General features: G+C 40.4%; 1 protein-coding gene across 35 annotated transcripts in view; it reads right to left on the reverse strand.

Moving 5' to 3' along the window:
- The window catches only part of LOC141785328 (ankyrin-3-like), a 147999-nt gene that overhangs the window by 71630 nt on the left and 51388 nt on the right, over positions 1 to 24981 (reverse strand). For 34 of the 35 annotated variants that reach the window (XM_074663577.1, XM_074663573.1, XM_074663599.1 and 31 more), the window contains exons 2-5: positions 6679 to 6780; positions 6501 to 6599; positions 4266 to 4364; positions 2044 to 2142 (exon numbers count right to left, since the gene is read on the reverse strand). In XM_074663577.1, coding sequence (XP_074519678.1) covers positions 2044 to 2142; positions 4266 to 4364; positions 6501 to 6599; positions 6679 to 6780 — 399 coding nt within the window. Of the gene's footprint in view, positions 1 to 2043; positions 2143 to 4265; positions 4365 to 6500; positions 6600 to 6678; positions 6781 to 13838; positions 13890 to 24981 lie in introns of those variants that run through there. The other variant, XM_074663578.1, reaches the window with a different exon arrangement.

Raw genomic sequence — 24981 nt, forward strand, 5'->3', positions numbered from 1 at the left:
GGATGCACAGGCAGCATCTCTGCAAAACACACACACACGCATGAGTTCCCACAGGCGTGCAAACATGCTCAGATGCAGATTTCAGCCTCGTTTAAAGGTTCCCGCCTGTTTTATCTGCTCTGGAAACAACACAAAGTCAGTTTAATGTCTTTAAAATATTTAAAGAGACGACAGAAAAATATAAAACAGAAAAAGACAACTTTTGTTTTTCACCTTCAAACATTGGCACGAGTCTCAGCGACACACAAGAAGCAAAAAACTGAAAATCATCAGTGCAGAGTTCATTTAATCGTTAATAAACAGAATATACACTAGCTCTAATGCTGGCACTATAAAAGCCAAAAGTGTAAAATATTGAGGACATTTTAAATCTATGATGCTAAAAACTGTGTTTAATACTTAATAAATACAAAATTATTGTTTAAATCTGACAAAATGTGGACAAAAGATTTCAAAAACAGGGTTTCTCTGCCTCGTGCCATTCAGATCTGCTTGAACATGAATTATTAAACAGCAGGAGCTGCTTCAAACATGGATATTTATCTGCCTACATGAATAATTCACCCTGTCTCGGACTGGGGAAGACTTTGGGGAGGAAAAAGGGGAGATGTGGAGGAAAAACTAGGGTAAGGAGGAGACAAAAGCAGGAAAGATAAAAGGAGGGATGAAAAGAAAGAAGCGGAAGGTGAGGATCAGCTTTTTCTTGTTTGATTGGCAGATTTTTTTACTTGTTACATGCAAATAAGACCTCATTTTTGTCTTATTAATATTTCTTTTATTTAAATCATTATATTCTTTTGATTCATTTACTTATTTGCTCCTCTTTAAAAAAGATATTTCAGTTTTTTTAATATTTTTTTATTTTTGTTATTTTATTTTTTCATTTATCTATGTTTGCCCCCCCAAAATAGATATTTCAGTTTTTTTATTTTATTTTTATTTTATAATATTCTTTAATTTTTTTATTTATTTATTTATTTATGTCCCCCCTCAAAAAAAAGATAATATGTCATTTTTTTTATTTTATTTTTATTTTATTATATTCTTTTAATTTTTTTTTTTTTTTTACTTTTGCCCCCCCACCAAAAAAGGTAATATTTCAGTTTTTATTTTATATTTATCTTATTTATAACATAAAAAAGATAATATTTAACTTTTAAAAAATTTTTATTTCTTTTATTTATTCATTTTTGCCGATAATATTTCAGTTTTTTGCAATGTGGAAACACTTCACATAACCGAAATCTTATCATGTGTTTGTTTCATTTTCAGAAGAAAATGTCTTTTTAATCTTATTATGAGCCACATTTACCTAGGCAGTTCATAAAAAGTCTAGTTTCAAGTTACTTAAAGACAAAAATGAGGTCTGAATTGCTTGTAACAAGTAAAAAAAATCTGCCAACGGAACAAGAAAAATTTCTCAAAAATTTGCTTCACACTAGAATAATGTCTTAAAACAAGAAACTTTTCTCTCTTTTCAATTCAGACCTCATTTTTGTCCTTAAATGTCTTAAAATAAGACGTTTTTCTGAACTGATCAGGTGAAAGTGGCTCATATTAAGTCTAAAAAGACATTTTCTACTGGAAATAAGACAAAAACACTTGGTAAGATTTCTGTTTTTTGTAGTGCAGCAGAGATGCTCCTCTAGTGGCGGCGGCGCTTCGTCTGTGCCACTTGGCCGTCTGCCTGTACTCCAGCACATGATGGATGACAGTGACACACTCACAGCGTATCACTCGCTCAAACTTCACACTACACACACACACACACACGCGCGCGCGCCAGCCTTCTGAAACCTCCCTGAGGCCAGTCAAGGTCACTCTCAGCGAATAAATTCTCGCCTCTCGTCCTTCTTTGCTGACGCTGACGTATCTCAGCGGCACAGAGAGCCACCGCACAGCGTGCAAACATGAAACGACTGTTTCTCTCTGTTTAAACCAAATGAAACTCAGAGGTTCCTGCAGAATCTGCTTCAGTCTGAAGGGTGTTCAGCGTAAACACAGAGCGCATTCATTTCTGTGTGTCTGTGTTTGTTGTGTTACCTCTGTAGCGATGCTCTGACTCGAGCCGTGGTCCAACAAGAACTGAACCACGTCCATGTGGTTCTCCTGCGCCGCCATGTACAGAGGAGTGAAGCCATTCTGCAAGAAACAGAAAGAGACGTCAACATTTTGTCTGATTTGGTCGAGACATGAGAGCTTTAGTCGCAGCTGCTGAATCTAGGGTCGTATAAAAGAGTCCAAAATGAAAAACTGAGAGCACATCTCATAATTACAAGAAAAGCATTTAAAATGAGATATGGCAACTATTTTATGCCAGCAGGAACCTCAAAAGCCAAAAAAAAGAAGTTGAAGTCCAAAAAACTGCAGTTCTCAGAGTGTCCACTAGAGGCTGGTCCCGAAAGTCAAGGATTTCCCATTAGGCCTCATTTTAAAGCGCTTATTTCTCACAGCAACATTTGACATGTTCACAACCTGTTTCAATTTCATAAACTTTGTTTTCTATATAGTGTCAGTTCAAAGCAGAAGTGATTTAAAGTTGCCTTTTTTTCGTAGACCAGGTCTAGACCTTGTTCCTATATCTAACAGACTGCTGCTTTGGCTGCCATTTTTTTGTTGTTTGGTCTCTGGTGGCCTTCGTTCATACAACGCAATTACCACGCACAGTCCCCCTCACTTACCAGGAGATGAATCGATTCAGAGGATTTGCTGAATCGATATTGGATTGGGCGAGGAAATATTTCGATGCATCGATTCATCAATATTTTTACCCACCCCTACAAAAAAGCCTTATGTTATTGATCTTATTTACATTACAGGATGTATTTTCTGTCTCATGGTTAGACGTTTACAGCTCTTCTCTGCTCTCTGTATCAGGCACCACAGAGTTACACCCAGATGTGTTCAGAGATACACAAACACTGTATAGCTGACAGAGAGTCGGGAAAAATAACGTCACAACCACCACAAGAAACCTCTCTTAAAGCACTCCCAGGGCCATCTCTGTACAGACTGCGTTATTCTTTGATTATGTCTTGAATTTAGTGTGGTTAGTACACAGTCATAGCCAAAAGTGCGCCTGTAGCTTGATTATTCCTACACTATGTGCGAGAGGCCATTCGACAATCCTCGTGTCTGATTTCTCTGCACTCATGAGGTCACTGCTCACTGAAGGGCTGAAAATCAATAAACAGGAACACTTGGATTTGATTCTTGCTGTGTCATGCAAAAAACAACAACAGGGTTGTAATCAATAAATGGTTTCTTAATTTAATCTTCATGAAAATCTGCTCCCTCATGTTAGAGTTTGGTTACGTGACTCACTGTTAAAGAGTTTTATCTTTACTTCAAAGCTCTCAGAGCTCTGACGGCACATGGAGGAAGTGTTCCTGCAGAGCTCTCATGAAGTGCATACTGTCACCTCCTGACATACCTCACACCTGATAACTAAAGGATAAAAGTAGAAGAGTTGAACAGGACCGTGTGTGTGCCTGAAAGTGTGTGAGAGATGCAGAATCAGAACAAGGTCGGAAAGAGAAAGACTTCCATGGCAACATAAGAATCAAAAACTCTCCTCACATTCACAAAAGCTCCTCTTTCTTTATTTATTTCTCTTCTTTTTGTTGTTGATGCATCAAAAGCTTCATTCTCTGAGTCCTCTCACATTTTATGGGCTCTCAAAAAGCAGAAATGTCAAGGACACAGAGAAAATAAAACTATCCTGAAGAACTTTCTTCAAGCAGCAGACGTCACACGGACGTAACCAAACCCTGAGGAGTCAGTGAGTGTGTTTTAATCTCTGTGAGAGAAAAATGAACCTCCTCTTCTTTAAGTCACAGAAAAGATCCTGTCTCAGTCCAAACTGTGGACAAACTGTGGACTTGATGCTGAGAGGATGAATAAAAAGCTGTTTCAGTCATTACGGCTCCAGCTCATCAATACAAACACTGTTCTGAGTTTTCTCTCAAAGCTCCAACAAACACTTTGATGCTAACGTAATAATCATCGCCATGGAGACGACAGCAGTGTGTGTGTCCTGTCGTCTGAATGTGGGCCAGGAAGCTCTGCAGAGCTGCTGACACAGCACACACACACACACACAATCAAAAAGAGGATACTGTGTGCGAATAGTTGTACACACATTCATTCGCATGAACGCACAAACTGAAACACAGAGCTCCAACAGAGATGATTGGGCAGTTAGTGAGCTCTCTCTGTGTGTGTGTGTGTGTGTGTGTGTGTGTGTGTGTGTGTGTGTCCTTTACCTGGGACTGTGCGTTGACGTTGGCTCCATGTGTGACCAGTTCCTTCACCACGTCTGTCTGCCCGGCGAGAGAAGCTATGTGGAGCGCTGTGTTTCCTTTCTGCGATGGAGGAAAGAAGGAGCAAAGTTCAGTTTGTGAGCTTCTGAAGAGGAATACAAAAGTTTAATCCTCCCTTTGACAAACTGTCACTATTTTGGTTTTAATCTCATAACATCCCGACATTCTTTTTTACCTTTCATCTACTAACATTTTGATGTTAATATTCATTTATTGATTTCAGTAATTTATGAGCTTTAATACATTTAATCTGATGGGAAAGGATAGTGGATAGAGCTGGAAACATGGCAGGGTGGGGAATGATGGACAGGAAAGAGGCCACAGGCTGGATTCAAACCTCGGCCTCCTGCTCCTGGTCAGACTTTATGGGGCACGACTGAGACTATTAGGCCATCTTTGCCTGTTTTCAACATTATTTCAATTTTAGTCTTGTGATGTTCAGACATTTTAACTTATCCTCTTTAAATCCTGACATTACTTTGACTTTAATGTTGTTAGAGTCCTAAATGAATTTTTCCTTAATTTCATACCATTGCCAAAAATTGACTTAAATATAATAAGATTCTGACATTATTTAGATTTTAGATTTTAGTCTAGTAATATTCCAACATTATTTTGATTTTAATCTTTTGACATTCCACCAACATTTTAACTTTATCTCACAAGATTTTGACATTATTCAGACTTTCATCTCATTCAAACACAACTCTGACTTTACTGTCGTAAGATTCTGTTATTATTTTGATTAGGGATTGACGAGTATTGGTATTGGTAAGGGGTATCAGGCCAATACCAGTCTTACTTCAAGGTATCAATATTCATAAAGGCTGCCAATACCAGCAGTTGATACTCAAGGAAAAAAAAAATCTTATGCCAAGTAAATCCTCCTTGCCAGTAGTTGGCGCCACATTGCTGCAGTTAGACACCATCGCAAAGTAGCAGCAGGTCCTGTTCAAACAACATGAATGAACCAGGGAGAGTTAACGATTAAACTGTTTTATTTTGTGCTTCAGTTTATTTAAAAAACAACAACACTCAGACAGTTGGTAGTTTTATTTTGCACTTTTGTTAATTTAGTAAAAAGTAATTGTCAACTACTAAGTAATTGGCAAAGTAACTGTGCTCTCTTTATTTGTACATCAAATATATCAAATATGTATATATGGCTGTTATTTATATATCAAAAGCACTGGAGGTATTAGTCCTGGGAATTGGTACTCGGTTATGATTTCAATATCATAACATAAAGACATTATTCAGGCTTTTTTTCAACTTTAACTTTGTGCATTATGACTGTTTTTTGACTGTAGTCTCGTACATTACAACTTTACAATTGAAGTTTTATTTGTTTCTTTGTTTTGTTTACCATTAACCAGTTTGTCCTTAAAATAAATAAATGAATAAATAAATAAAAGTTTAATTTCCTGTTTCAGTTATCAGACTGTGAAGCCAAACATAGCCATCTGATTCTTACTCCTGTGTTTATATTTGGTTTTCTGAATTATTTTTACAGATTAACTAACTCAATTCAGACGTCTGGCTTTCCCAGATTCAGCTGGGGTAGGAGAAGACGCAGCCGACAATAAAAAATGTAAAGTGAGGGGCCTGTGAATGGACTGAGAGTCTGAACATCGAGGTGTAAAGCTGCAGCTCTAATGGCTGCACCTGTTGTCTGTGTCACAGCAGCTGTTAGCGGCCGACATCTGCAGCAGATCTCCTTCACTCCACCGTCCAGATCCAAACTGTGTGCGCTGATATAAGAATAACACACACGGGAAACTGATATAGAGCTCTGCTGTAGATGCTGAATGAATTAATCAGTGTTTGCAGAGTCTGCTCAGTCGTGACTCTCTGGCAGATTAACTGATGAGTTCACATGAAGCAGTGAGGCACACACTGGTGCATGCATGAAGCAGAATTACAATCAGAGAGTGTGATTATCTCATAAATCAGACGCAGCAGCCTGCAGGGACACTTTTATGCAAGAAACCGTCTGAGACAAACTTTATTTCTTCACTATATCACCTCAGCTAGCATGCTAACGCTAACAGCTGTTTATCTCCTTTAGTGCTGCTTGAGCAATGTGACTTTGGGAAGAAGCTGACCAAGCAAACTTCAGCCTGTGAGTCAATTCATGCATACATTGTGAGCCTCTGAGTGTGTGTGTGTGATACACACCTTAGTGGCTGCGTCCACGTTGGCGCCATGCTTGATGAGCTCGGCCACCACCTCCACGTGTCCCTCTTTAGAGGCCAGATGAAGCGCGTTCAGGCCGTTCTGAGCGAAGAAAACAAGAATCAGAGAGTTTTTAAGAGTTCCACGATTGAGGATGAAGTTTGCTCAAAGGTAAGCTCACCTGGTTGCAGATATTGATGTCGACTCCATTCTTCAGGTAGTCCAAAGCTTTCTCAAGGTTCCCGGCTCGAGCTGATCGCAGGTAGCAGGCATTTACATCCGTCTGCAGAGAGACACAAGGACAGAGGTTAGTTTATCGTCTTTATTTGCATTTACTACATAAACAAAGGTTGGTGCAGCAGGAAAATGAAAACAAAGTCACAGATTTATGTGCCAAGAGGACGAGTGATTCAATAAAACGCTGCTTTAACATCCTTTGAACATCCAGGATGCTTCTTATTTTGGAAAAACATCCAAAAAAATCTGCAGTTTTTGGCAGATTTGATCACTGGTGACTCATCCAACACCATGAATCACTGCAATAACAGATAAGAAGCACAAATCCTTCAAAGCTTTCTTCTCATTTGCTGGAAAAAGCTAAATTTAGTTTGGCAGACGCTTTGAGTAAAAGCCAGAACACAAGTTTTGGTTTGATGGTGACAGAAAAGGAGAAGATTCTTCCTCTCCTGTAACGCGTCAGATTAGTTAGACAACACAGCACGGAGCCAAGATTAACCAGTCAGCCAAATCAAGCCTACAACCTGCGAGGATTTACTAAATCTGACCTGAAAGTGCTCCGAGCCTGCATGTGGCCTTTACATAACAAAACAAGAAGTTACAGAAAGTTCAAAGTATTGAGACTAAAATGTAACACACATAATAGATACCGTTAGAAAAAGCTACACATATGCATAAAAACGGCACATTGCTGAATGCAAGAAACACTTTTCGCTGAAACAAAAAACAGATTTCACTCACTCAGCTGCAAAGAAATCAAGTTTAGATACTGGATCTTGTTTAGTTTCATGTGCAGTTTTTTTTGTCTTGAACGACTGCATTTCAAGCCCTGATCCTGTGTGAAAGTTTTAATCTGGTCATATTACTTCCACAAAAACTGAGTTTAAAGGTCCTATATTATGCAAAAATCACTTTATTAAGTCTTTTAGTGAAATTTGTAGGTCTTCGGCTTTCCTCCCAGCCCACAAAATGTGATATTTAATGACAAAACCTGTACTTAGTAGTGCTTGTGAATCAGGAGCAAGTCTGACCTGATTGGTTCACCCGAGCAGATACCCCCGAACCCCCTCCCTACCCACTCCCCTCCCCGCTGCTGGAGGGGAGGAGAAAGCCAAAGTTGAAGAGCCATCACTGCTCTGTTTTGGGCTGTAAACAGCCACATAGTTCCATGCACAAGCTTCCCATCTCAGAAGAAGACAGACTAAGTGTCTAGAGTTAATTTATGAGATAAATGTTCCAGCTACACTCAGTAAAACTGTGCATGTGTGTGCTAGTCACTTCATGGCCAACTGCTTTTCCAACTTTGGACAGTCCAACAGAGGGCTAGCCAATAGACTGGTCCTGAATCCAGGCGCATTACCAACCATCCGCCAACAAACCTGGGACCCTGGAAATGTGAGTATTTTAAATGCTGTGTGCTGTGGAGCAGATGTAAGAGCTTTTCCTCAGTGTCCCCCCTATCTCTGTGTTAGCTTCAGGATGCTAACTTTAGCTGCTGTTAGCCTGTTGTTTTAGCCTGTAATGTTACGGTAAACAAGCTTCGCTGTTTTCTAAACATTGTGCACTCGGAGCTCGTGGCGCCGCTCTCAGTGACGCTGAAGAGCGAGCGGTATCAGTGGTGGCTCATTTACATATGAAGGCCACGCCCACTAAATCAGAGCGTTCTGAACAGAGGGGCTATGAGAGCCTGGAAACAATGCTGCTTGATTTATTGGCTTTTTGGACCAAAACATGTTACTACCATTTCATGAAGACATCAATGATCCAGATTAAATTGCAGAAAAGGAGAACAATATGGGACCCTTAAGTGACAGTACATAAAAAAAAAAATTCAACTAGAAAGAACTGAGCCCAAAATCAACTCAAAACCAGCCTGATTTACAAACATCACGAGAGGATCCTCTCATCCAGCTGCTCTGATTCCTGACGACAAACTGGAAGCTATTAGCATCCAAAATGTTTGTTTCTGAACCTGTGGAGCTTTTATCTGAGAGGTAAACAAACACAGACTCTGCAGACGCCTACTGCAGCAGCTAACACACAGTTACAGACACACACAGCTATGAGCTGAGTATGCAGCCTGTGCACATGTGTGTGTTTGTGTGTGTGGAGGGATTTCAGGGTGTGGCAGAGTGGATATGAGTGACTGAAAGCCTGCAGGAGGTCTGTGTAGAAAGAGAAACAGAGCGTGATGAAGCAGCGTGAATGAAAGCGTGGAACAGGAGGAGGAGGAGGAGGAGGATGAGGAAGGACAGCAGGCCTACAGTTTCATGATTGCAGTGCAGAGCTTCAGCCTGCCACACCCGAGCATTCAGCAGCACACAGAGGAGGAACTCTCCAATTACCCTCTGCTCATGTGCCCATTAACCTACAATCACCTCCAGACAGCACACACACAGGAAAAGACACTAAAGAGGACAAACACAGGCTGGGATTTAAATTCTGAGCTGGAACGCTTGTTCTGCATCTTAACTTATGGATTAATCCACTTTGTCAACAGATTCCTGCAGGATATACTTTTCTTATGAATGGAATTTAATTTAAAATGCAATTTTCTTCAATATTCCTAATTTTTTTTGCGATTTTTAATTCTTTTTTTAACACCAGACCATCAGAAAAAGTTGAATGATGATGATGATGTCTACAGGCTATAACAGGAGCCATATTTTCCCAAATAATGAACACGAAATACGAGTCCAAAAAAAAACTTTTCACCCTCTGCTGGAGAAAAGCAGTAACTTTTTTCCAACCCAGCTTATAAACAAAGACTAAAATGAAGAATTTAGATTTTTAAAAAAAGAGAAAAGATTCTTTAAAAAAAGAATATGTTCTCCCACCCCTCATAACAATATTGAACCATTTGCAGTCAATAAAAGGTGATATAAAGGTGTTTTTGCACCAGATTACTCCTGGTAAGATGCAGAAAGAGATGCACTGATCCAACTTTTCTGATCCCGTTACTGATACTAACAACCCAATGCCCTACTGTGGGATGAGGCTAGAAATGTTTTGAGTAAAAGGCAAAAAATATGTAGGCATGGAATGACTCTAGTATTTATTTCAACTATGAAATATTACAAGTTTACCAGCAATATTTTTTAAAAACTGACAGCATATACCTTCAACATTCTAATCTTGGTTTATCAAAAATCATTTTACAATACCTGTGAAACAACAAAATCTTCATGTTTTAACTTAAACAACCAATAAAGTCTCCTGAGTTTTATGTCTCAGAGCAAAAAGCAACACTGTCTGGCTGTCAGACCTTCAGAGGAATATAAGATCAGTTTCATATGTAAGGATGGGCTGATCACCAATCCCTAAAAATTACGGAAATCGGCACCAATCGATCGATCGGTGCAGGTCTAGAATGTACAAAAGTTTTATACCCTGTAGACTAATAATACAGCATAAAACAAAGAAAGTTAATGTATTCCATTTTTTTAAACTATATATATTTCATTGCCTAGTGTTGTCTTTTTTTTTTAAATTACTACTATCATATTATTTTTTTATTATTTATCTTTTTTTTTATTATTATTTTTTCTACTTTGTAAACATACATCTGTTGAATTATTGTATACCAGTTCCAAGTTGCACATCCTTTAAAGTGATACCTGGGTAGGGTGGGTGGGTGGGTTTGGCATTAATGAGATTTGATTATATGTGTATGGCAAATGTTGACAAATTGATAAATGTAATTTTACACCAATTTTATACTGACATCCATTCAAATAGAAGGAAAAAAAGGGGGAAAAAAAATAAAATGTATAGTTAGAAAAAACACTGCACAAATGTATCTAAGTTCAGATGAGTGCTGTGGAAAAAAAACAAACAAAAAAAAACAGAAAGTGCATCAGAGGTAACATTCCAAATCAAGAAGCCAATAGTGCATGTAAAAAAAAAAAAAAAAAAGGCATGCAGCTTGCATGGATCAGCACCATGGATTGGCCCTCTCCAGGACCATGATCAGTGCATTCTTAGATGCAAACTGCTCCACCTGTGTGCTGCAGGATTTTAAAGCTGTGCATGAATGACAACATGTAACCAGATTTTCTGCAAAGAAATGCTTTGACGAGAGGTAAAATTGATTTAAGTGTGGGAAAAGTGTTTTTTTTTTCAATAAAAAAGGCTGGAAAAAATTATTGTTTACACTAGAAATGATACAAAATTATCATGTGACACATATTCAACACATAAAATCCAGCATGTTATTCATTTTCTATGATATATCTATCAAATCGTTCACTTGTTGGTGTTTTAGATCAAGCCATGATCCCTGCTTTTAAAACCTCCATACACGTGGCGTGATGAAACTTATCCCATGTGTTTCTCTGAGTGGGTCTTTTTGAGTTCACTGCTCCATGATCTCTGTTTTTGTAAAACTGTTTGTCGAGTAAAGTTGATCGCTGAGCTCATTTCCCTCGCTGTGAATGGATCTTATCTGAGCACATCACACACACATGCACACACAGCGGCTGTTTTTGGTGTCAGCAGTCAGACTACGATGTTGGCTTAAAACCAGGACAGCAGAGACGTCAGAAATGTTTTATGATTATGTGGAGTGAAATCTATGTTCTTGTTTCTGTTTGTTCCTCCCTGATGTTAGAGTTACTGCCTGATGTTATCAGTGTTTATATATTCCATCCATCCTCTAAAGAAGGGTGGGAAACAGGAAAAGGCTGCACAGTAAGTGTGAATTAAGAGAGAAAACAGCTAACAGCAGCTGTGATGAGTGCAAAGCGTGCCCTGCATGTATGTTCATGCACATGTTCATGTATGTTCATGTGCACACAGGAATGTCACAGATATGAGTCCACACAACCACTCCAGAATTAGAATCAATAAAAGTGTCTTTCTGTTCGTCTGAGTGTTTCTGTCGTCAGCCTGTTTTCACCACCGGCCTCTCAGGTTGCTGCAGCTCCAGCTCCAGCACGCTGCTGTTAGCTGTTAGCCGTTAGCCGTTAGCCTAAACCAGGAATGCTGATCAACACACTGCTGCTGCTGCTGAGTCCACATGAGAGCTGAAACTGTGGAAAATTCATCTGAAAACTCAGGTGATGAGCAACAAATCCTTTAGCTCCGACAGAAATGCTTCAGATTTCATCAGTGAGGGTTCACGACTTTTTCTCATGGATGCAAACTGAAAATCTTTAGTTTGTGATTCAGGAATCCAGTTTAGGCTTTTCTTCCTGCTGATGCAATCTTTGCATCATCATCCAGGCAAAAAAAAAATTGTTTATTTATTTATTCTTTTTGACACTTCTTTTGCTGGGATAGTCCCATAGAGGTCAGAAATCTCTCTTCCAAGGTAGACCTGTCCAAGTTTAGCAGTAAATCTAAGTTTTAAAAACACTCAGAATCATAAAGCAGAGGCAAATTCTTCTCTATTTCTATTTTTCTAAATGTTCAAGAATGATTAAAAAATCAAAAACAAGCTTCAACGTGTAAAATCCTGTGCCCGGTACAATAAAAGCTCTAGATCCTGACTGTTAAACCAAAGATGTCTCCCTGTTTGTTAAAAGGAAGATTAAAGGGCTAGTGCAGTGTTTTGGAAAGTGTCACTACAGGGTGACTTTATTTAACCTGCAGAGATATGTGGAGAATGCTCGTACAGTCACACACATACCAACATGAGAGCTGCTCCCTGCAACCAGGCGGACACACCGACAGTGAGCTGCTCTGAGCAGAAACACCCAGTACAGGCCAAACACTGCAGTATGTTAGAGTATTACTCCTTTAATTTGTTTTATTATCATGCTGAGGGTGAGAAAAGTTGATAAAATGCACTGCATGGTCTGTTTTTGACTTATTTCAGTGAAAAAATGTCTTTTTAGACTTAATATGAGCAACATTTACTTGACCAGTCCAGATAAGTGTCAAAGTATCTTTTTTTTTACCCCATAGGCAGATTTTTTTTACTTGTTACAAGCAATTCAGACTTCATTTTTATCTTTAAATAACTTGAAACAAGACACTTCTGTAGACTGGTAAAGTAAATGTGGCTCATATGAAGCCTAAAAATACATTTTTAGTGCAAATAAGACAAAAACACTTGGAAAGATTTCATTTTTCTGCAGTGCATATGGATCAATTGTGTGCATATGAGTCACAGTGACCAGGAAAGTCCAGAAAAAGGTCTTATTTCAAGATTACAGAGTAAAAACATCTGCAGATTGGTGAGGAAAAAGTTCGTCTTTGGTCTCTTGAAAACATATCCTCTTAAATGTGGGTCATGTAAAGTATAATAAGGCAATTTGTTCCAAAATAAGACATAAAAAATCAGATTTTAATGATTCTAGCTGAATCAAAATCTAGATATCCATGTCGATCATAAACTAACCTCCACTGATTATCACTTATCACCAGGTTATTTTGATGTTTCTGTCCAAATAATCAGCTGATTAGGATTAAGAAACTACAGTTTGATAGATTTATATCCTCCAGTCTTGATTTAATTGTCTCCTGAACTGAAACCTCCTTAATTACCATCAAAGTGCTGCAGTATGCTGTCAGGAGCTAGCTTAGCCTCTGTATCACATATCACAGGCTTTACACTGACTTTGTGTCATCACAGGACTCATGAAGGACGATTGAAGTGAATGATTGGATAAAATAATCCAGATTACATCTCCTGACATCCCTCTCCTGTATGTTTTTATCTTTTTTATTCTGGATTTGTGTTTGTTCACCTTTTCCAAACCCAAACAGAGCATGCGCCACACTCCAAGGTCAGGTGTTTCCATCCTCATCCCTGCACTCCACATGAAACACAGGAAAGACTCATCCAAACACAATCAGCACAACTTTATAAAAGCTCTATCATGATGAAGCAGGTAGGAAAGCCAACAGGCTCACACACACTCACACACACTCAGGTTCACGCACACTGCAGCAGAGTGGTGCAGCAGAGTTACCACTGCGACCCGTCCCATCAACGACCCCCCTCTCCCCCAGCCTCTAACGTCCCACGTCTGGATCTTTAAACCACAACAATGCTCAAATCCTACAGGCTATAAATCCTGTGAATCCTGTTAGCATCCCAGCGACGCAGCTCCTCTCTGAGAGGACAGCGTTAGAAAGTGACACACAGGAAAGACTTACTTCTGCCAAATAGTCTGCTGCCTCCTCCACTGCCATGTTTCTCAGCCTGCAGCTCAAAGTGTGAAACCTGAGCACTCAATTTACTGTAGCAGCTAGCCCCACAGCCTGGCAGCCAGGCAGCTAGGAGGGAGGGATGGGTGAGAGGAGGGGAGGGGGGAGGAGAGGAGAGGAGGGAGGGAGGGACAGCCTATGTGTTGTACAGAGAGGGAGAGATAGGGGCATTATGTCACAGCTAAAAATACCTGGCTTGCAGTGAGAAAGTCCAGAGCACGGGGGAGGGGGGGAGGATGGGGGAGTCAGATGAGTTCCGGCGTTAATCTCAGACAAACTCTCACTGGAATAACTCAGGATCAGAGGACAATACAACACTCAGAGTGTGTGAGTGTGTGAGTGTGTGTGCACGGGAGGCCTCTTGTTAAATTAATCTTCCTGAGTATGAAAAACTTTATAGACTCACTTCACTCAGTTTATGAACTGGTTTAATTTTTACAATTCTTCATTCTCAGTGATTTTCTCAACTTAAGATGCAACTTCACAGGAAATCCCACCAAATTTCACCTGTTACAGGATGAATTTCCAGCAGCAGAATCAAGTTTTATTACCAAGTACATTTGCACATACAAGGAATTTGTCTTGGTGTGTTGGTGCTAACAGGTTAACAAGAAAATAATGAAAATACAGAAAGAATATAGATAAAATTAAGATATAAAATTTACCAAAACATATAATAATAATAATAATAATAATAATAATAATAATAATAATAATAATAATAATAATAATAATAATAATAGTAGCAATAGTAGTAGACTAAAATAAAATAAAATAAAATAAAATAAAATAAAATAAAATAAAATAAAATAAAATAAAATTAAATTAAATTAAATTAAATTAAATAAAATTAAATTAAATTAAATTAAAAATATTGGGAATATTTAAAGAAAATTAAATAATAATTATAATGAGAAACAGAAACAAAAGATACAAGGTGCAACAGGAGCTGTTTGATTTCAAGTTCAGTTGGCATTAATGTAATGCATATTTCTGCTTATATCATAAAATACAGTTACTGCTTGGACTGGAAGGCTGAAAGGTAGTATTCATTGAGCCTGTTGACATATTTGGACTATTTAGACAAAAACCCTCTCTGACACAAGAGTTTCTTCATTGTAAAAAAATTTTTGACAACTAAGACTCTAAAAAACTGCAGTGTGTGATTTAAAGGAACTGTGAGGAGGATCTCAACTTTCTGGACATGAATGGAGATCAGATCTTTTGTTTAACTTTACTTTTCTTTGTTCAAGACGACTTTATACCAGATACAACTCCACAGGGTAAGGTATTTATCAACAGTTGAGCAGAGCTACGCTTTGAAACATGACACCAATCAAACTTTGTCATTTTGTACCGTAGCCTAGTAGCCGGCTATATTTAGCTCTACTCACAGCCCGGTGCATAAACTCTCTCTATGTCCTACCAGAGCTCATCTACCAACTCCAACCTCACCAAGCAGCGCTAACGTAACCTCACTCTTCATTTTATTGATAGACTCTCAAGTTTGAACAGACCACTGCAGAATAACTGCTGACTGTGGGTTGGAATCAACATTAGCAAACAGCTTTAGCCCATGTTTTAGCCTTTAGCTCCCACTCTATCCTCTCCTGCTTAGCTTTCTTCTGCTCTTCTGTCCTTTTTCTGTCTGACAGTTAGGCTCCTGTGTTCACCATCACTACAAAATTAATCACAGAAATTGTTTTCAGCAGAGAAAAACACGGATCCTTCTTCTCTCTACTAAACTTCATCAGCTGGTGCGGTGTTGTCATAGAGACTCTAACACAGTCTGAATGACCAACACATCACATCCAGCCTTATGCACATAAACGTTGCATCAGGTCTGAATGGGTCATAGTATTTTCTCACAACTAAACTCTGTCCGGCATGGTGATGTTGTCTTTGTAGAGCACTTTATGTTATATTATTGTCTGAATGATGAAAAACACAAGTTAAAAAAATGATCTACTCTTGTGTTTCTTGGGTTGATGGATATCTGACCACTTCCTGTTCCTTCCTTCAAAGAGAAGCCTGTGGTTCAACGATAACAACAGCTGATGACTTATGGTAACAGAAGAGTTATCTAAAACACTATTTTTACTCAGTTTTAACAGTTGAAGTTCTTCCTTTGCTGTCTTGTTACTTTTAAAACTAGCAGTAATATTAGCCTAGAAGCTAGCTATCTTTTAGCATGCTAAAAAAACCACCTGAACTCAGGATTACATCTCTCCCACACTTTATTGTGTCAACTCTGTGAAATCCCCCAACACCAAAGGTTCCCACTGATGCTCTTAAACAGATTTATCAATGACTCAGAGATAATGACACTCTGCTCTGTAAAAGGACATATTAAAGTGGAGTAATCCCATCAACACGTTCAGATCAGCCCACGCCACCACACGCACACCTGTTGCCAGAGGGTCTAAAAATAGGAGAGCAGGTTTACTCAACACCACCTGATAGCCAAGTACGAACAGAGCCGTACCAGAGCCTGACTCAAGACTGCAACAGATTAAAGGGTCAGTCCAGGAGCTGCAGCCTCTCCTGCAGGAGTCTCCTTGAACTTGAATCCCAAACTAATCTCTACATGAGTGTGAGCGCAGCAGGAAGGACAGATGCATCAGCTGCTGGATCACCCAGAACGTTGCGCAAAAAAAAAACTTCACAGAGGATAGATTAATCTGTGCGTTTGTGTTTCCATCATTGAAGGAGACTCAGGTGGAGGAGGATTCACCTGAAGTGCCCCCGGTGTGAGCACCCGAGTCCTCTGCAGCTCTGCATCACTCTGGTCTCCAGAGAGGAGGAACTCAGACGTCACACTTGTTTCCTGAGCAGGATCCAGAACGCTGTACCTGTCATGTTAACGGCTTCGGCTACAGATGGAGGATTTGTCTCTGCAGTGTAACACTCTCTCTCACACACACACACACACACACACACACAATCTCTCTGGGTTAATGATCCGTCTTTGGTGTTTAGTGACGTCCGCGATGGAGAAAGTCGACAAGAGAGGGAGGTGGTAACCATGGCAACTGGTTCTCCTAAATTCGCAGTGATGCTCAGGCTCCATGGAGCATCCTGAGGGGACCGTTCCTTCTTAAAGCTCCGACACACACACACACACACACACACACACACACACACACACACACAGAGGATGAAATGTGAGGGGGACTCAAACTGCAGACTGTAAGAAAGATGGATGACATGATGGCGCAGAAAGGTGAAGCTAAAACAGTTAGAGTTGAAATGACTCAGTTAGAAGTTGGATTCACATGTTTACGTTTTTAAACTGCTATTTCTTTAACACGTGGTAATCTATTTTTTGTTGGTTTTCACTGAATTTTGAAGCTTTTTTGACGGAAAATTTTGCATCATTTGCTACAAAGACCAGAATTTAAAGAGGTTTAACGTAGCATCTCTCAAGAACAGGAGCTATCTACTTTTGTGAGTCTCTTTTGGTGATTTTTTTTAATATTATTCTCAAATATCAAATGTTTTTTTTATTACCTCACGCTAAATTCACTTTAACATGTTAATATTGTCGTTTTCTGTTGGTTTATTGGCAAATAGTTTGAATTTTTTTAGCTCTTAATGTGTTTGTGATTAAATAAACATGTTTTTGGTTGAGAAGAGTATGAAACCTTAAGATTTAAAATGTTTTGTAGCGTAACGGAATAAAAAACAGCATCTTTGCGAATTTAGGGTGCTAGGATTTAAGGAAGTCTGATATTAGTGCATAGAAAAAAAGGCCAAAGACACAACCAATCCCTAAAAAAGCAGATTAATATCATCTTGATTCATATAATCTCTGAAATAATCTCTGTGGTTGCTCGGCGCTGCCCTGTTGGCTCTGGCTGCCTTTTGCAGCAGCTCTCTCTTCTTTCTCCGATTCTTGTAATTTTTTCACCTCTTTTTCGAAATCTTTGTATTTGGAGTGGATCATCACTTTGTATGGCTCATTTGTTGGTCATGGACACCAAACTGGTTTTGTCTTCAGTGATATTTTTACTATTTTTGCTCCTGTGTTTGTCTGGAGATCCTACATGTAACCATGGCTGCATTGTTTACATGTAAACTCAGCTGTTAGCAGCCTGTAGCATGTCAATGCTAACTGGTGCAAGGCCAGATGTTTTCCCACAAGGTGAGGAGAAGGAGGTGAGGACGACGTGCTGGTTCTCAGGTGTGAGTTAAGAAGTGACGACATGGACCTGTCCTTCCATCCATCGTTATTGGGAACGTAAGGTCTATCTCCAATAAGATGGACGAGCTAACTGTGCTAACCCAGCAACAGAGGGAATACCAGAAGGCAGAGTAGCATCATGCTATTCACAGACATGGCTAATGGAGCTAACATCAGACACCAACGCCACATTGGAAGAACTTCACCTGCTGTGAGCAGACAGGATCCAGGAGACAGAGACTGAACAGACTGCTGAAGAAGCTCAGTCCTGGACCCTGTGGAGGTGGAGGCTGGCTGACTGGACAATGATGGACAAGCTGTCAGCATCTATTTTCTTATGGAGCTTTTTGCACTTTCTATACACTTTCTTACTTTTGTTTTTCTTGATTGCTGCTGTGACTTCAATTTCGTTGTACTTGTTACAATGACAGTAAAGCTCTATTCTATTCTATTCTATTCTATTCTATTCTATTCTATTCTATTCTATTCTATTAAACACATTATTTGCAGAATTTGTCTGTGTCACTGCAAACAATAACACACCAAAGCTATTTACCACACACACTGATTCACACACACAAACAGACACATATCTCTGATCTCACCTGCATATTAATTTCCAGGTCCTCTAACAGACCCTAGTGGCTGTTTAGTGGAACTGCGCCCATTGCAGCAAAACAGAAGCATGTGAAGAAGCCCTGACATGGAAACAATGATGATCACAGCCTCTCTGTGACACAAAAAAAAATAAAAGCAACAGAAACATGTTTTTGTTTTTGTTTTTTGGGGGATTTGACTGTTTTTTGAGTGTTTTTAAGATTTGGTGAAACAAAAACAAGCTGACGGTCTGATTTTGGTTGTTTATGCTGTAAAACCTGCAGACTGAGAGGACACAGAGAGAGGAATGCACAGCTTCAGTGTGTTTGTATGTATGTTTGAAGGTGTGTGTGTGTGTGTGTATGTCAGTGTGTGTGTGCCCTGCCTCCGCCTGGCTGTGGAGTGCTGCGATCTGATTGGCCGCTTGTCTACTGCAGTCTCAGGACTCTCTCTCGCAGCACTCGATGGGAGGCTGAAAACACAGCGTGTCTCCTCCTCACCTCCTCCTCCTCCTCCTCCTCCTCCTCTCTGCTCCCGTTTTCACATCTTGATGCAGTTTTAAAGTGAGAGACTCCAAATCTGAGTGCTGAATCACTGTTTTCACATATTTTTAGTTTCTTTTAAAGATGTGCAAACTCCAAATATCATCAGACACACACTCTGTGCGTCAGGAAGTCTTTATTTCATGTTTCTCAGCTTGTGATTGGACGACAGATGTGCAGCGCTTTCCTCTGACTGGATGAGGAAAATGACGTGGCTCTGCTGCTGCTGGATTACAGGCAGTGTGCTGATGTCAGGCTGCTCGTATTTAAGTGTGTGTGTGTGTGTGTGTTAGAGGTAGACATGACCAGCCTAAAGGGGGAGCAGGGATCAGAGAGGAGCACCTGAAGGCAGACTGTCGGCTCAGATCAGGGCGTCAAACAGTCACTCTGACTCCACCTCTGCAGAAAACAAACACACTGAGCTCCAGATACGAGAAAACATCATCAGCTACTGTACCACTGCTGGGTTTAATGTCTCCTGACAGAGACACAGAGCTGCTCATGAATAAATTAACATCTGTCCTGGACCAGAAGCTCTGACACAGATGTGCAGAGAGTGAGTGCTGCATGCAGCTCTTCATGCAAACACACACGCCCTGTTTCCAGAAGGTTTGCAGAATCTATAATCTGTAATCCATCGCTTCTTTCATTTATAATCTCCTGTCGTTTCCTGGAAAATTCCAGGACAGTGAGGTCCAACTGCGTTTGACACACGTGTCTGGAAGAAGGAGGAGCTCTGTGACAGATGTGTCCTCGCTTCTTGATATCCAAGGAGACTTCCCGCTTCACAACATCAGTGAAAGACAGCGACAGATCTCAGGAGCAGACGTCCGGTGTGAGCTCTGGCCTTCAGCTCTGCAGCTCACGGAGTCAAAAGGCAATTAAGGAATTACTCAGGAGATCGATGGAGCACTTTAGTTGTATGTACTACATCAGCATCGCTATTTCCTCCCTCTGCTGACTCTCAGGGCGACGAGCAGTCACCTCTACAGAGCTGTGACTTTAAACTCACTTTAACTGCTGGATATTCATACTGAATGTGTAGATTTCTGATGGGAGGTTTCCTCAGAATCATAAAGACCAGCATGGATCCGTATCCTGTGAGAGGATCCTGTAAATGAGGACAGTGTTTTTGGCTCTGATGCTTCGTCTCTCAGCTCAGTGTTAGTGGGCCAGTGCATGAAAATAAAAACCTCATTAAAAGCTAAAATGTACCATTAACTCTGTGTTATTTCCCCTGCAGAGTTAACTGGTTTTGGAGACACAGTATGAAGCCTGTGTTAGCGGGAATCAGCCAGAGTAAACACTGTAGGGTAGGGTACATAATGCTTTCTCATATTACAGTGTTTGTGAGCTGAAGCCAGAAATGCTGCTTTCTGAATATCTGACAGATTTCAGCACAGCAGTCTGGAAATTTAAAGGTCCTATCTTATGCAAAAATCACTTTATTAAGTCTTTTAGTGAAATTTGTGGGTCTTTGTCTTTCCTCCCAGCCCACAAAATGTGATATTTAATGACAAAACCTGTACTGAGTAGTGCTTGTGAATGTAAAATCCTGACCTGAAACGAGCTGTTGGGGATTTGCCGACGTCAGTGATTCCCTTTTTTGGCCAATCAGGAGCAAGAATACCAAAGTTGAAGAGCCATCACTGCTCTGTTTTTGGCTGTAAACGGCCACATAGTTCCATACACAAGCTTACCATCTCAGAAGAAGACAAGACTAAGTGGCTAGAGTTCATTTATCAAGGAAATGTGCCAGCTACACTCAGTAAAACTGTGCATGTGTGTGCTAGTCACTTCACAGACGACTGCTTTTCCAACTTTGGACAGTCCAACAGAGGGCTAGCCAATAGACTGGTCCTGAATCCAGGCACATTACCAACCATCCACCAACAAACCTGGGACCCTGGAAATGTGAGTATCTTAAATGCTGTGTGCCTCAGTGTCCCTCCTGTCTCTGTGTTAGCTTCAGGATGCTAACTTTAGCTGCAGGTAGCCTGTTGTTTTAGCCTGTAATGTTACGGTAAACGAGCTTCACTGTTTTCTAAACATTGTGCACTCTGAGCTCGTGGTGCCGCTCTCAGTGACGTGGAAGAGCGGGGCGGTATCAGCGGTGGCTCATTTACATATGAAGGCCACGCCCACTAAATCAGAGCGTTCTGAACAGAGGGGCTATGAGAGCCTGGAAACAATGCTGCTGTGCTTGATTTATTGGCTTTTTGGACCAAAACATGTTACTACCATTTAATGAAGACATCAATGATCCAGATTAAACTGCAGAAAAGGAGCAGAATATGGGACCTTTAAATCTAACTCCCTAAACACCTCCCATAAAGCTCCCTGCTCTTCTGCAAAACGTCTCTCTGCATGCACAGGAATCCCCCTGGACTAAAACTCTTGAAACAGCGCCAAAATCTAAGGAAATTACGACATAAAAATAAACTTTTTATGCACAATAATTAAAAAAAATCATCTGCACTTATGAGCTTTAAAATCCTTTCTAATGACTCTCAAAGAGTCTTCCTCTCAGCCTCAAGGGGCCTTCAAATGCTCCCTACAAGGGTCTCTCTTTGAATCTGCAGCTTAATGCTATTTTCCCTCTTAAATCCAGGCTCCTAATCCAGTTTTTCTCATGCACATGGATACAGGGAAAGAACCAAAAACATCTCACAGGAGGAAGGTGCATCCCTGTGCTGCATATGGATAAGGAATATCTGCATGAAACCGCTGTAAATCACCCTTCTACCCTGAAATTTAGAGCTCACACGAGGATGTGAGAGGTAAAAGTCTGGAAAATCCCCTCGAGTGTGAGTGGGCAGAGGAAATTATGCTTATATCATGCAACAGATGTGCAAGTGGTGCAATGTTTCTGCTGCTCAATTAGGTTTCTTTCCACTCATTTGATGCTACGAGCGTCCTTCTTGCATCATGTCCTGCCTCCTCAGACCTGCCACCCTCCACCTGTTCCCCATCCTGCAGGGAAAAACAACTTCACGAGCAGATTGTGCAGAATATTCACAGCATTTCTCCAAGTGCATGCATTATATGAATAAAACACATGTTTAAATTCTGTCACACTGCTATCCAAAGAAACCCACTGTGACTCGTGTCTTCGTGCGAGTGCATCTCTCTGTCTGCCTGTCAATCTATTTCTGTCTCCACGCTCCAGACAGGTCCCCTTCCTGCCCCTCACCTTCAAAATGTCCGCTACACCCTGAGACACAGTAGCAGCAGCGAAGAGGACTCCCTCGTTCAGTGACACACGCACATGCACTGAACATCCTGCTCATGTCGTGACTCTGAGCTGGACTCACGCCACGAATCGACACCTCACCAGCCGAGAACATACGCAGGATCGGCACACGATAATCCTGCCCCAAGGCTGGACTCTCTATTTGGAGAAAATGCCAGAGCTTCCCACATTACAACAACATTAAACCATAATTATGTCTATTTATTGATGCTGCTTGAACCAATGTGAGAGCACGAGGAGGCGACATGTCTGTTTTCTTTTTCATAAAGAAAAAAATCAAAAGAATAATTTTCTCTTCTGCAGACTTATCTTGATAAAAGTAGAATTTAATACCTCGCAATATTTTCAATCATTTGATTCAGCTCCATCTTAAACTGCACGACTAGATCACTGGGTTCAAAAGCTTGCAGCCCACACCATACGTCCATATACTACACTTCAGACCCTGTATCCTTCTTCTTCTGTGGTGTTTGGGAGCTGACATCCAGAACTGCAATGTCAAAAAGAGGTAGAAGAAGAAGAAGAAGAAGAAGGACCTGGAAGATGCTCAACAAAAACAAATGTGCTGTCTTGGCAATTCGTGCCATTCTTTGTGGAGCGAAAACAACAAAGAAAGGAGACGTTTATGGACAAAGAATTGACCAATAGACCAATACTACCTACATATAACTTTTTACGCTCATGCTTTTTCTTTTTCTTTTTTTTTTCGCTTGTTTTGATGTCACTTCAGAGATCCCGCACACTCTGTGCGAGAGGTTGAGTCAAATCAGCCTGTGGCGCCGCTTCTAGTCAGCAATACTTTCATGAGGAGTGACCGTAGACCAGGGGTGGCCAACCTGCGGCTCGGGGGCAACATGCGGCCTCTTGATCCATTCATTAAAAAAAAATACTACATTGTTATGAGTAGTGGTGTGCCAATCAATCTAAAATATTGATATATTGATGCCAACATTGTGATCAGTATTGATCAATACTTGGGTGATGAGATTGATACTTAAGTTTCAGTTTCTTTTCTCTACATTGCTAATGTGCTCATAGCTGTCTAGATAGATGGAACTTTATGTCTTCTGCAGTAAAAACAGAAATTTGTCTTTGGCACGGCTCCAAGTATGAATTGAAACACACAAACACAGTAAATGTCGCTTTGAAAATTTTATGTCATTTTGTTTATGTGTGACAGGAAGTGCGTTTTTCATGTGGCTCTTTGTGGTACCACAGTAATTTTGCGGCTCTTGGTCTCTGACTGGTTGGCCACCCCTGCCATAGACTGTACAGAAAATGAACATCATCTCGCTCGGCTTGAAGTGAGTTTGTCACAAAAACTGCTCCCCCTGGTGGCTGGCTGCAATATAGGTAAAAAAAAATCCATCACCCCAGTCATTCCAGATGGGCTGTGGTCAAACTTAGAAAAATTATTTCACCTGGTAGAAATGTTTCTCACGTCCGATTGTTGTGGTGATCTGAAGATATCATTTGGCTGTCTCGAATTCAAGTCCTCTTTTTTCTGAAAAGTTTTGTTTTCATTAGTTATAAGAGGTTAAATAAGGTTTTACGTCACGTTTATCGACGACTGACAACTGACGTTTTTGTGTATTTTTTACAGGGATTGTAAACTATGTCGGGAGGTAGAGTCAAGAAGTGATGAGACTCTCCAAAGAAAAAAACAATTATCATTTTTGTCTTGTTACCCCACATATACTACACAATTGAGCCAAAATTTGGCCTGATTCAAAAAAATGAAAGAAGTTCAAAGACTGACACAGAGATGTCTAAATCTGCCAGATCTGTGTACGGTCCGTCTCCGCTAATTGGTGAACTTGGGGTCTGAAGCAAAAATAGGCAACACAAATTCAGTTTGAGCTCATCTACGCTAACAGAGCTGCATGTGTAAGAAAACACTGCTGTTAAATCGACTTAAAAACAAAGAAGTGACTCATTTCATCGTGTTTATTGAAGATAGGGAGGTTTGAACACTAATCCTGTCGTAGAGAATGAAAAGACCCAAACGTCAGTGTGTTCAGAGAAACCAGAATATGCGGGAATCTACGTGTCTAAGTGTGTGTGTGTGTGTGTGTGGATAAATGAATGGAGTGTCCCAGTTCTTGGTGTCGATCCTTCACTTTAGAGGAGAGATAGAGAGGAGCTGCAGGGAAGCGGGGAAAAGGAGGATAAAAGGCTTCACTAACAACCTCCTCATCGTCTCTCTCCTCCCACTCCTCTTCCTCGGCTCTCCTTCATCTCTCTCCTCATCTCTCGGCAGAAAGCTCCTCTCTTTTTTCCTGGATTTCATCTTCCTGTCTTGTTTCTCAGCGTGTTAGGAATGTGTTCCCTGTTACCTCCCCCCTCTAACCCTGGTTTTGTCATCCCCATCCACCAATCAGAAGCTTGGCAGGCTTTGCACCAATCCTCTGACCTCAGCAACCTCATTTACAGCCGTGTTACACGCAATAATGTGGCGTTAAACACGCTAACTCATTAGCCACATCTCTCCTCTCAATCTCCACAGTCCTGCTTCTC

The sequence above is a fragment of the Halichoeres trimaculatus genome, unplaced genomic scaffold (assembly GCF_033239565.1).
Source record: "Halichoeres trimaculatus isolate MK-OKI-2021-1 unplaced genomic scaffold, fHalTri1.1 fHalTri1_scaffold_23, whole genome shotgun sequence".
Taxonomy (NCBI): domain Eukaryota; kingdom Metazoa; phylum Chordata; class Actinopteri; order Labriformes; family Labridae; genus Halichoeres; species Halichoeres trimaculatus.